This window comes from Oncorhynchus masou, chromosome 4 (genome assembly GCF_036934945.1).
Source record: "Oncorhynchus masou masou isolate Uvic2021 chromosome 4, UVic_Omas_1.1, whole genome shotgun sequence".
Classification (NCBI taxonomy): Eukaryota; Metazoa; Chordata; class Actinopteri; order Salmoniformes; family Salmonidae; genus Oncorhynchus; species Oncorhynchus masou.
Window position 1 is genome coordinate 5,416,904 of NC_088215.1, and position 14,179 is coordinate 5,431,082.

Here is a 14,179-nt window from a genome sequence, read left to right on the forward strand (position 1 = left end):
GTTCCCATAGCAACGATTAAAACATTCCCTAACCAGAAACCTTGGATTGATGGCGGCATTCGTGTGAAACTGAAAGCACGAACCACTGCTTTCAATCAGGGCAAGGTGTCTGGCAACATGACTGAATACAAACAATGCAGCTATTCCCTCCGTAAGGCTATCAAACAAGCTAAGCGTCAGTACAGAGACAAAGTAGAATCCCAATTCAACGGCTCAGACACAAGAGGCATGTGGCAGGGTCTACAGTCAATCACGGACTACAGGGAAATCCAGCCCAGTCACGGACCAGGATGTCTTGCTCCCAGGCAGACTAAATAACTTTTTTTTTTGCCCGCTTTGAGGACAATACAGTGCCACTGACACTGCCTGCAACGGAAAAATGCGGTCTCTCCTTCACTGCAGCCGAGGTGAGTAAAACATTTAAACGTGTTAACCCTCGCAAGGCTGCAGGCCCAGACGGCATCCCCAGCCGCGCCCTCAGAGCATGCGCAGACCAGCTGGCTGGTGTGTTTACGGACATATTCAATCAATCCCTATACCAGTCTGCTGTTCCCACATGCTTCAAGAGGGCCACCATCGTTCCTGTTCCCAAGAAAGCTGAGCTAAACGAGCACTCACTTCCGTCATCATGAAGTGCTTTGAGAGACTAGTCAAGGACCATATCACCTCCACCCTACCTGACTCCCTAGACCCACTCCAATTTGCTTACCGCTCAAATAGGTCCACAGACGATGCAATCTCAACCACACTGCACACTGCCCTAACCCATCTGGACAAGAGGAATACCTATGTGAGAATGCTGTTCATCGACTACAGCTCGGCATTCAACACCATAGACCCTCCAATCATCAAGCTCGAGACCCTGGGTCTCGACCCCGCCCTGTGCAACTGGGTACTGGACTTCCTGACGGGCCGCCCCCAGGTGGTGAGGGTAGGTAACAGCATCCTCCCCGCTGATCCTCAACACTGGGGCCCCACAGGGTGCGTTCTGAGCCCTCTCCTGTACTCCCTGTTCACCCACGACTGCGTGGCCACGCACGCCTCCAACTCAATCATCAAGTTTGCGGACGACACAACAGTGGTAGGCTTGATGTGAGGGAGGAGGTGAGGGCCCTCGGAGTGTGGTGTCAGGAAAATAACCTCACACTCAACGTCAACAAAACTAAGGAGATGATTGTGGACTTCAGGAAACAGCAGAGGGAACACCCCCCTATCCACATCGATGGAACAGTAGTGGAGAGAGTAGCAAGTTTTAAGTTCCTCGGCATACACATCACAGACAAACTGAATTGGTCCACTCACACAGACAGCATCGTGAAGAAGGCGCAGCAGCGCCTCTTCAACCTCAGAAGGCTGAAGAAATTCGGCTTGTCACCAAAAGCACTCACAAACTTCTACAGAGGCACAATCGAGAGCATCCTGGCGGGCTGTATCACCGCCTGTTACGGCAACTGCTCCGCCGTCAACCTTAAGGCTCTCCAGAGGGTAGTGAGGTATGCACAACGCATCATCGGGGGCAAACTACCTGCCCTCCAGGACACCTACACCACCCGATGTAACAGGAAGGCCATAAAGATCATCAAGGACATCTACCACCCGAGCCACTGCCTGTTCACCCCGCTATCATCCAGAAGGCGAGGTCAGTACAGGTGCATCAAAGCTGGGACCGAGAGACTGAAAAACAGCTTCTATCTCAAGGCCATCAGACTGTTAAACAGCCACCACTAACATTGAGTGGCTGCTGCCTACACACTGACACTGACTCAACTCCAGCCACTTTAATAATGGGAATTGATGGGAAATGTTGTAAATATATCACTAGCCACTTTAAACAATGCTACCTTATATAATGTTACTTACCCTACATTATTCATCTCATATGCATACCTATATACTGTACTCTATATCATCGACTGCATCCTTATGTAATCACTAGCCACTTTAACTATGCCACTTTGTTTACATATTCATCTCACATGTATATACTGTACTCGATACCATCTACTGTATCTTGCCTATGCTGCTCTGTACCATCACTCACTCATATATCCTTATGTACATATTCTTTATCCCCTTACACTGTGTATAAGACAGTAGATTAGGAATTGTTAGTTAGATTACTTGTTGGTTATTACTGCATTGTCGGAACTAGAAGCACAAGCATTTCGCTACACTCGCATTAACATCTGCTAACCATGTGTATGTGACAAATAAAATTTGATTTGATTTGATTTAGATTGCAACTCCACTCCCTTTGGCATTTCTATCTTTTTTTGTTTAGATTTTAGATTAGATCTTTTATTCATGTTCAAAATTGATCAAAGGGCCAGTCAAAATGAATAAAAGGTCTGGATCTGGCCCGTGGGCCCTCAGTTGAATAGCCCTGCTTTATGTCTACCATGTTAAATTTAGCTTTTGAGGATACAATATATACTAAGTAAAAATATAAAAGCAACATGTAAAGTGTTGGTCCTATGTTTCATGAGCAGAAACGAAAAATCCCAGACATTTTCCTTACAAACAAAATGCTTATTTCTCTCAAATTTTGTGCACACATTTGTTTTACATCCCTGTTAGTGAGCATTTCTCCTTTGACAAGATAATCTATTTACCTGACTGACAGCTGTGGCATATCAAAAAGCTGATTAATTAAACAGCATGATAATTACACAAAATGTGCAGTTTTGTCTCACAGCACAATGCCATAGATGTCTCAAGTTTTGTTGGAGCGTGCAATTGGCATGCTGACTGCAAGAATATCCACCAGAGCTGTTGCCAGAAAATTGAATGTTAATTTCTCTACCGTAAGCTGGTTCCAATGACGTTTTAGAGAACTTGGCAATACGTCCAACCGTCCTCACAACCTCACAAACACGTGTAACCATGCCAGCCCAGGACCTCCATTCCGGCTTCTTCACTTGTGGGATCATCTGAGGAGGGGTGCCGATGAGTATTTTTGTCTGTAATAAAGCCATTTTTTGGTAAAAACTCATTCTGATTGATGGGGCCTGGCTCCCCAGTGGGTATTTTTGGCCTGGCTGCCAAGTGGATGGGCCTATGACCTCCAAGGCCCACCCATGGCTGCACCCCTGCCCATAGATTAATGCCTAATTTATTTATTTCAATTAACTGATTTCCTTATATGAACTGTAACTCAGTAAAGTCCTTGAAATTGTTGCATGTTGCGTTTATATTTTTGTTCAGTATAATTTATTGTCCATTTACATGGAAATTCAGCACACAAATACACAAATGTAACACACTATATTACATGCAGCACGGAAAACTGGAACGTTAGCATAAACGTTGAAAATTAAACCTTTAAGAGCACTGAACTAACACAGTTAACACAACATCTAGCAACACAATTAGGGTAGCACTATCTGTGCATTATAAGGCATTATAATAGCCTATCATCATCTCCTATAGATAGCCTACTGTTTGGGATAGGAGGCAGCATTTTCACGTTTGGATGAAAAGCGTGCCCAGAGTAAACTGCCTGCTACTCAGTCCCAGTTGCTAATATATGCATATCATTAGTAGATTTGGAAGGGAAACACTCTGAAGTTTCTAAAACTGTTTGAATGATGTCTGTGAGTATAACAGGACTCATATGGCAGGCAAAAACCTGAGAAAAAATCCAACCAGGAAGTGGGAAATCTGAGATTTGTAGTTTTTCAACTCTTGGCCTATCAAAAACACAGTGTATATGGGGTCAAATTGCACTTCCTAAGGCTTCCACTAGATGTCAACAGTCTTTAGAACCGTGTTTCAGGCTTCTACTGTGAAGGAGGGGGGAATGAGGGCTGAATGAGTCAGTGGTCTGGCAGAGTGCCATGAACTCGTGACACACGTTCACGTGAGAGTTAGCTCGAGTTAGCTCGAGTTAGCTCGAGTTCAATTGCATTTCTGAAGACAATGGAATTCTCCGGTTGGAACATTATTGAAGATTTATGATAAAAACATCCTAAAGATTGATTCTATACTTCGTTTGACATGTTTCTACGGACTGTAACGGAACTTTTTGACTTTTCGTCTGCTCGTGCGTCATGAATTTGGATTACTGGGCTGAACGCGCTAACAACAAGGAGGTATTTGGACTTAAAGATTCACTTTATTGAACAAATCAAACATTTATTGTGGAACTGGGATTCCTGGGAGTGCATTCTGATGAAGATCATCAAAGATAAGTGAATATTTATAATTTTATTTCTGACTTCTGTTGACTCCAACATGGCGGATATATGTTTGGGTTGTTTTTGTCTCTAAGCGCCGTACTCAGATTTTTGCATGGTTTGCTTTTTCCGTAAAGTTAAAAAAAAATCTGACACAGCGGTTGCATTAAGGAGAAGTATATCTATAATTCTGTGAATAACAGTTGTATCTTTTATCAATGTTTATTATGAATATTTCTGTAAATTGATGTGGCTCTCAGCAAAATCACCAGATGTTTTGGAAGCAAAACATTAACTAAACGTAACGCGCCAATGTAAACTGAGATTTTTGGATATAAATATGGACTTTATCGAACAAAACATACATGTATTGTGTAACATGATGTCCTATGATTGTCATCTGATGATGATCATTCAAAGGTTAGTGATTAATTTTATCTATATTTCTGCTTTTTGTGACTCTTCTCTTTGGCTGGAAAAATGGCTGTGTGTTTTTGTGACTTGGCTCTGACCTAACATAATCATATGTTGTGCTTTCACTGTAAAGCTTTTTTGAAATCGGACATGATGGTTAGATTAACAAGAAGTTTCTTTCATTTGGTGTATTACATTTACATTACATTTAAGTCATTTGGCAGACGCTCTTATCCAGAGCGACTTACAAATTGGTGAATTCACCTTATGACATCCATTATTGCAGTATTGCACTTGTTAATGTTTGAAATGTACATATTTCAGAAAAAATATGTTTGAATTTCACGTGCTTTTCAGCGGAATGTTGTGAGGGGTGCCGCTAGCAGAACCCCTAGCCATTAATCTAAAAAAATATTATTGGCAGCCTTAATTTTTTTTTTTTAGATTGAAGCATTTACTTTGAAATACATTTTCTAAAGGCGAAAAGGTAAATTAGTACCAAGCCATCGTGAATTCAAGATGCCTAAAATAATTTTGTCCGTAAGAAATGTAGGTCTAATTGATCTGATATCATTGATTTGACTCAGTCACTGCAACAACGTATTTAGACCATCTAGACAAGTAAAAGCCTCATCTATTGCAAGCGCTCTCATTTTCAGCACCTTGGACAGCGGTTTTAGGCTACATGGGAGTCCTTCTCTGCAGTCACTGACTTGCTCTCAATTTGACGGCAGCGCGTCCCTGTAAAACGTGTAGGCAGAAAGTCAGAAACAACAAGTGATTTCCCCCCGTAGGGTATCAACCTCGGGGTATAATTGGGATTAGCTAAATACGCGTCATCCCTCTCAGACAACACACTGTGCGCCGAAGAATATTTTTAGACTGGATTTAGAGAAAGAGGAGCCGGTCAAGTGTTTTCTCAGAGGAAGCACCTTTGTGTCTTAGCAAGTAGAGAGCGCGCAGCTCCGTGTATGTCTCGGCAGCTGGAATGTTCGGGCAACAAAATGTCAGCCAATAATGCTTTTCAAGTGGCTAACATTCCATGGAGGAATAACAATTTTACCATGTCGAATAAAGACCCACCTTTATCGGATCAAGGAGAGACCATTATAGGAGTATACCTGCTGGTGCTAGGTGGGAGAACTTGCTTGTGTAGTTGTTGGAATGTAATTTCGTTTTTAAAATGTAGCTTTGCTTTTATGATGCAAATACTTTATTTAGTTTTGCTTTCATGGCAAAAAATCTGGAAATATGTCACTAATGGCTAGTTACTACTTCATCATTGCTATTTTATTACCTAAACGTTAGGGTAGGATGAATGACAGTAGTTTTTTACTAATTTACAACAACAAAAAAGAATCCAGAGAGTAGTCTACATTTATCTTGTTCTTTTTTTACTCTACCATATTTTGATATCACAATAAACAACGATTGGATGAAGAGTTCGATTGCACTGCAGAATACAAATCACCAATAACAGAAACCGTTGTTAATGCAGTTGTTATACTACTGTTACTGTCAGTGTAGTCAGTGTATGGGCAACGGTTAGTGGGTTTGGTACTATAAGTAGCCCAGGACAAAGAGGGGTGACTCCTGCAACCATTCAGATCCTGTCTAAGCCGTGGAAATCGTCAATCAAGAAAGAATGGCAGCCAGCTAATCTGACGTTCTTTATGAGAGGGCAGAAAGACGTGTAATTTGCCTGTTAATTGGTGCAAATGTATTTGCATGTATTTCATTTGATCCTGATTTTTTAAATCAATAGTGTAATTGTCATTTTAGTTACAGGATAGGTAGGCTACCTATCCTGTAAATACCTACTATTAGCCCTAAAGGGAATTTCATGAAGGAAGGTTTATGCTAATTTTAGTATTTGAATATGCAGTGTTTGAAGAGAGGTCAGTAGGGTTAAAATCACAGATGAGGCACTTTGTCACCTCAATGCAACATGCTGCTTTATGAGCTGCATTTTGTATGGTGTGACTACAATTCCATTACATTTCACAAAATGGACAAGGCCTTTGCTCATAGGCACTTTGGGACCCACTGGTAATAGATGTGGTGAGTTTCCCTCTATGTAATGTTTTTAGCTTCTGGAAAAGAGCTATATAAAGTCAATCAGTTAGTATGTCAATGTTTTATTTCCTCATCAGGTTGGCTGTCGTGGTTTGGCAACAGTATTGTGATCTTCGTCCTGTACAAGCAGCGTGCGTCGCTGCAGCCCACAGACTATCTCACCTTTAACCTGGCCATCTCCGATGCCAGTATTTCCGTCTTCGGCTACTCCCGAGGGATCCTGGAGATCTTCAATGTGTTCCGGGACAACGGATACCTGGTTACCTCGATCTGGACATGTCAGGTAGGCAATGAGGGTATCTGGTTGGAGGGGGAAAAGTTGTTTTGAGAAGTGGGATGCTTCAAATGTGTATTGTATGTGAATGGTAATGTGTTGCATCTGTAGCATGTGCCATCCTACTGCAGGATCTGATACTATACTCACTCACTGCAATACTCACAAGACACAGACATTACCGCCATCCCATAAAACATGGCATGATTGGACAGGACTTTAGTAGTTCAGGTCTCCTGGAAGGTGATGTCACTGTGAGATGCTAACTTCGCCATCCTCTACACAAATGTCAAATACGCAAACAAGACAACTTACATTTACATTACATTACATTTAAGTCATTTAGCAGACGCTCTTATCCAGAGCGACTTACAAATTGGTGAATTCACCTTCTGACATCCAGTGGAACAGCCACTTTACAATAGTGCATCTAAATCATTAAGGGGGGGGGGTGGTGAGAAGGATTACTTATCTTATCCTAGGTATTCCTTGAAGAGGTGGGGTTTCAGGTGTCTCCGGAAGGTGGTGATTGACTCCGCTGTCCTGGCGTCGTGAGGGAGTTTGTTCCACCATTGGGGGCCAGAGCAGCGAACAGTTTTGACTGGGCTGAGCGGGAACTGTACTTCCTCAATGGTAGGGAGGCGAGCAGGCCAGAGGTGGATGAACGCAGTGCCCTTGCTTGGGTGTAGGGCCTGATCAGAGCCTGGAGGTACTGCGGTGCCGTTCCCCTCACAGCTCCGTAGGCAAGCACCATGGTCTTGTAGCGGATGCGAGCTTCAACTGGAAGCCAGTGGAGAGAGCGGAGGAGCGGGGTGACGTGAGAGAACTTGGGAAGGTTGAACACCAGACGGGCTGCGGCGTTCTGGATGAGTTGTAGGGGTTTAATGGCACAGGCAGGGAGCCCAGCCAACAGCGAGTTGCAGTAATCCAGACGGGAGATGACAAGTGCCTGGATTAGGACCTGCGCCGCTTCCTGTGTGAGGCAGGGTCGTACTCTTTACGATTTGCAAAAACACTGCTCTATGGCTTAGTTCCTATTGCCAGTTCTTTATCATATCCTGCTAATTGTCTAGTTAAGAATATCAATGGTCCACTCCAAATGGATACAAAGTAAAAAATAACACAATGGATAAAGCATAGAAATGTGTTGCAACAGATCATTATATTCACTAAACTACAATGGTTCTTTGGGGGGGATGGTCCTTTCTATAATTAGCTTGGTTACGTATAGAATATTAACAATGGGTGCTTCGGACAGTTGATCATTAATTCAATAAAAAGTAGCGTGTTGGCACATTCATCACTTTAAGTGATGATGAGTTACCTGGAAGAAGCGAGAGGGTGGTTTTACAAGGTGTCACAAAGGCATTATATTGCTAACTACAGCACAGGAGAAAAGGTCTGCAGGCTTTACCTGAAGTAATATAATTTTAACACTATCTTAGGGGGGAATAAGAATGCTTTTGCCAAACCAACAGCCAAACATAGATGGATGGTTAAGGTTTGGTACATGCTTATAGCATTTGATTAAAGAGGAAGCGTGATTTGCACAAGGGCTAATATCAATCAATTTACCACATTGGTTTTTGTTTTAGTGCACAATGTGAGAAAATGCCACCTTAAAAAAAATGAATGCAATGTCTGTGAAATTACAAAGTTATCCCTGTTCTATTTGTATCAAACTTGTTAACATAACAACAGTGTGTGTGTTTTAATGTTAATTACAGTTATTTCCCCAAGCAGGTGTTGCTGCTTGTTTGGGATAAACCGTAGTTGAATAATGTCCAACTAACACTGAACAATAATCTTTTCATTTACTATTGGCCAATGCTAAAAACAATAAGAAAACATCCAAATGAAAATGAACTAAGAGGAGAGACAGAAATTATTTAAAAAAAGACTGAGATAAAAACAATATATATATGAAGTAATAGGGAAGAGAGGACAGATGAGGAGAGTTTCTTCTGATAAAGAAAAGTGGTCCTGAGGTCAGCAGACATCGAATGCTTGATTATAGAATGTCTGGGTCAGAGTAAGGTGAGAGACTTGTCAAAGATGAGATTCCAGACTATAGGATAAGTGTACCTATTAAGCCCACCAAAATCTTAAGTTTAGACATTTCTAACATATACGTGCCCTAATTGTTGTAAGAAAAGTGGAGATAATATGAAAGATTAATCTCTCATTTGAAATTGTATTACTTGATGTATACCATTTGTTAATATAAGAGAAAAATATTTGATAAAATATGTGGAAAGTCCGGACTGGGTTTAATGGGTACTAAATGTACCCTTTAAGCCCATGGGTGTTCCAAATAAGCCCACCTCTAAAATAATCCATTTAAATATATTTCCTAATGCTGAAAATTTACAAACTGATATATCTTATGTAAACTTAAATTATAGTAATCTCTCCTAAAGTTATTAAAATCAACTGATCCTTACTATTCATCATGGGTGTAGCACTCATAAAAGTGGGTGTCCAATAGTATCCGCATAGAACAATGTGTGCCCAGGCTTTTGTTCATGCCAACCAGTACACACCTGATTCGACTAATCAACTAATCATAGACTTCAACCAAGACTTGATAAGTTGAGTCAGTGATACTGCTTGGTTAGAACAAAACATGCACCCTCGCCGGCCCTCTGTGGATAAGACGCCATGCACAAAGACCATAATACAAACAACTTTTAATGAATTACCTGAAAGCTGGTTAACATTTGCTGTAGTCTTATTCTTGTTCGTTAGTTCAACTTGTCTTCCTAAAGCCTGTGTGAAGACAGTTTCAAATTCCCCTCTCTACTGTTATATTAAAGGTACATGTGGTGAACCCAAATATAGAAAAACCTGGATGAATGATGGACAATATGACAAAAACAACTTCAATAAAAGTACTTGTTTTGGGCTGTGTACTTTTATTGAAGTATTTGAATTGTTATTTGTAAAAGCCAAATCTACCAAATTGTATTTGAGAGTATTTTCAAATACTTTCCAAGTGTATCTCCAAATACATTAATATATTAAACTACTTAGCTTTTCAAATAAAATATATCTGAATACTTACTTCAAATGTATGTAAAAGGAATTTAGATATTTAAAATAGCATTTGAACCCAGGTTTGCTTGAAGCATCCCACCAGGTGTTTTTTAAATTATGGTCCAAGATTTTTCCTCCAATAGACATATGCATGGTCCTCCAAAGTGTATCTGACTGTGAGGCAAAAGTGAATGGGGCTTGGATGTAAATATATTAGATTAGATTAAGTAATCTGATCAGTCAAAGTACATTGGCTCCTGTCTCTACTAGGAATATAAATTGAGGTTAATTTGGTAGACGCTGTTGATCTTGATCAGACATACTCACCACTGCTGACCATAGCTGTGATGGACTGATCTTTAACTCCATTCAATGTAGCTAGATCAGCTCTTCTGTTCTGGCAATATAAGTGTTCATTCTGGTGAACTGAAAACTGAACAACTAGGAGAAGGATTTGGCAAAGTAGAGAGGAGCCCTATTCACACAAAATCAGTAATTGGTGAATGAGGGATTTGTTAAGTACGTGAACCCAAACAAGTATTCAACAGCAGGGTACTTGTTTTCAACTTGATCTTCTGAGTGATTGGAGTCCTTTAACTTCTGCAAGTGGATGTCTGTTTTTTTTCTACTGTATTTGCTTTGAGATTCTCTTCCCTATACCTTCCCCCTCTAAGCATCCCTAACAGTATTGTTGGTCTTTCCCAGGTGGACGGCTTCTTCACCTTGGTCTTCGGCCTCAGCAGCATCAATACTTTGACTGTCATCAGTGTCACAAGATACATCAAGGGATGCCATCCGAGTAAAGGTAAGACACTGTGACACGACCTTAACCTTTAATGGTCATCTCAATAATTTCAAAAAAGTTGGAAGAAAAATGGCTAGATGTTCTGGTCAGATACAATGTTCTTGTGGGAGCCTTTCTTTGAACTATTTTCCTTTACCTAGCTCACTGCATAACCAACACAACCATAGGCATGTGCCTAATATTCATCTGGTTGGGGGCTGTGTTCTGGTCGGGAGCGCCCCTTCTGGGCTGGGGGAGTTACACAGGTGAGATAAACATGGCTAGTAATCATGTGACATACTATTTGATACAGGGGCACTTACTTGTGTTAGGTTCTTGTTACATTCTGGTTGGGCAACATTTTCAAGATTTGTATTTGCAATATGACGACAAAAAAAGAATAGCACTAAAGCAAGTTGCTATCTAAAATATTAGTAGAAGACAATCTTTAAACAAGAACTGACCACATTTTGACATATGTGGACCTTTTTTCACACTTACCCCGAGTTTTTAAAGGGCCAAAATAGAGGAAATTCTTACATTTTAAACTATCTTCACCTGAACAAATATTTTAAAAATGCCAACAAAGAAACACATGAAGGTTAAAAAAAATGGTGTATCTCAAACTCCTCCTTCTTTTAGATCGTGGTTATGGAACGTGTGAAATCAACTGGGCCAAAGCCAACTACTCCACCGTCTACAAGTCCTACATCATCTCCATCCTCATCTTCTGCTTCTTCATCCCCGTGCTGGTCATGCTCTTCACCTACGTGTCCATCATCAACACAGTGAAGAGAGGCAACGCCATGGCCACTGAGGGAGACCTGACCGAAAGGCAGAGAAAGATTGAAAGGGACGTCACTATTGTGAGTAGGATTCAAATCAAATCAACGTTTATTGGTCATGTACAAAGATTTGCAGGTGTTATCAGCAGGTGCAGCGAAATGCTTATGTTACGAGCTCCAAGAGTGCAGTAGAATGTCTCACAAATGGCCTCCCGAGTGGAGCAGCGGTCCTAGGCACTGCATCGCAGTGCTAGCTGTGCCACTAGAGATCCAGGTTCGAGTCCAGGCTCTGTCGCAGCAGGCCGCGACCACAAGACCCATGGGGCGGCGCACAAATGGCCCAGCGTCGTCTGGGTTAAGGGAGGGTTTGGCCGACAGGGATGTTCTTGTCCCTTCGTGCACTAGCGACTCCTGTGGCGGGCTTGACGCAATGCAGTGTTTCCTCCGACACATTGGTGCTTCCGGGTTAAGTGGTCATCGCAGTCATTGTGTCAAGAAGCAGTGCAGCTTGGCTGGGTTGTGTTTCGGAGGACGTATGACGGCAACCTTTGCCTCTCCCGAGTCCGTACGGGAGTTGCAGCGATGGGACAAGACTGTAACTATCAACTGGGTACCACGCAATTGGGGAGGAAAGAGGTGTAAAAAGAAATATATTAAAAAGAAATTAAAAAGAATGTCTCGCAGATACAATTCAAAAATCTAAACAAGAAATCAAGAAATGACAGAGTGAGTCTGACACAGTCCCAAAAAATTGCAGATGTACAAACAATACTACATATAGACCAAGCGTTAAACGATGGGTTATGATTTAACGGTCATCCTAACTTTTGTTTTCTCCCAGGTATCCATTGTCATCTGCACAGCATTCATCCTGGCATGGTCGCCGTACGCTGTGGTCTCCATGTGGTCGGCCTGTGGCTTCAACGTACCCAGCCTCACCAGCATCTTCACCCGCCTCTTTGCCAAGTCGGCCAGCTTCTACAACCCGCTCATCTACTTCGGCCTCAGCTCCAAGTTCCGCAAGGACGTCGCCATCTTGCTGCCCTGCACTGGCGATGGCAAGGACACGGTCAAGCTCAAGCGTTTTAAGCCGAAAGGCGATGCTCACCAGGGCTCTGGAAGAGGCAATGGACTCAAAGCACCTCCTCATCACCCGAAGGAGATGAAGTATGCCCCTGGAAATCCGTATCCGCTCACAGCGATTAAGGCGTCCTCAAGCCCAGATTCGGGAGTGGGGAGCCACCCCTGTACTCCTCCTCCTCTCGCCAACAAGGAGATGTTCTTTACCGAAGTGCCCCATCTGTCTGATGGGCCAGAGTGGGAATGCGACAGACTCTGAACAATACGTTTTTTTTTTTTGTTACTTTTTTGTTTAAAAACACATGGGAATTTACTTACACAAATCAAAATGACTTTGATTCGTGTAAGTATGTACACCTGTTGATGCAATTAGTTATTTTCTTAATTAATTGTGTTTATACTTGTGAATAAAACTTTCTATTCAAAGGGAACAAGTTGAAAGATGTTTGCAATATCAATCAATACTCATTCTGTCACTCTTAAAATAAATTCCTGTCCAACATAATAATTCAACCCCATTAGCAAACATAGGAGAAAACATTACAGAAATGTAAGTGTATTTCTTATGAAAATGCTCTGAGATGCTCAGCTCACACATAGGCGACTTTACTTGAGGCAGGCACGTCTTCATGGGCTGACTTGTTTTCATCCAAAAATGATCTTTCTCTTCCCCCTCATTCCAAAGAACTCCACACAAACCAACTTTACCTCAGATAGGACATGTACCATAAGAAAAAGTTGAAGTGAATTAAAGTGCCATTAAACTTTGATAGGCTACAATAATAAGCTACAATACCCAAAGAAAACGGATACTTCTAAAGCCCCTGCTATACGCTCACGCGTGGGACACCTGGCGGTTTAGAACGAAGCAATCCATTCCACTCGCGCAATCTACTATCAAAGGCGACTGACTGCAAGGTTGATTGTGCCAACGAGGAAGTTGTAGACTGCTTTATTAAGGAGTCTAAATCAAGTCGGACGTTGGAAAGGGGGGGAAAGAAAAAATGAATTGAAAGGGTCTTTGATACTCCACAGGACAACAGGTTGGCAGGTTTAATTTTTGTTTTCTTTATTGTCATGATTCCTTCAACTTATTTCATGATGCATCATATGGGGATGATTTCTGTATTTTCCTTTAAGGAGCCGACCGTTACTCCTTAAGGTCCAAGGACCTTGTACACTGAACTAAAATATAAACACTTCATACAACAATTTATACGATTATACTGAGTTACAGTTCATATAAGGAAATCAGTCTATTGAAATTAATAAATTATGCCTTAATCTATTGATTTCACGTGACTGGGAATACAGATATGCATCTGTTGGTCACAGATAACTTTAAAAAAGGTAGGGGCGTGGATCAGAAAACCAGTCAGTATCTGGTGTGACCACCATTTGCCTCATGCAACACATTTCCTTCTCATAGAGTTGATCAGGCTGTTGATTGTGGCCTGTGGAATGTTGTCCCACCCCTCTTCAATGGCTGTGCGAAGTTGCTGGATATTGGCGGGAACTGGAACACTCAATGGGTGACATGTCTGGTGAGTATGTA

General features: G+C 41.7%; 1 protein-coding gene across 1 annotated transcript; it reads left to right on the plus strand.

The window, feature by feature from the left end:
* The first annotated feature begins 5,593 nt into the window (after positions 1–5,593).
* LOC135520480 (opsin-5-like) lies at positions 5,594–12,953 on the plus strand. The gene is made up of 6 exons (XM_064946079.1): positions 5,594–5,723; positions 6,743–6,948; positions 10,681–10,780; positions 10,921–11,025; positions 11,402–11,625; positions 12,386–12,953. Exons 1-6 carry the CDS (start codon positions 5,594–5,596, stop codon positions 12,881–12,883), a joined length of 1,263 nt encoding a protein of 420 aa, XP_064802151.1. The 3' UTR covers positions 12,884–12,953.
* The last annotated feature ends 1,226 nt before the right edge of the window (positions 12,954–14,179 follow it).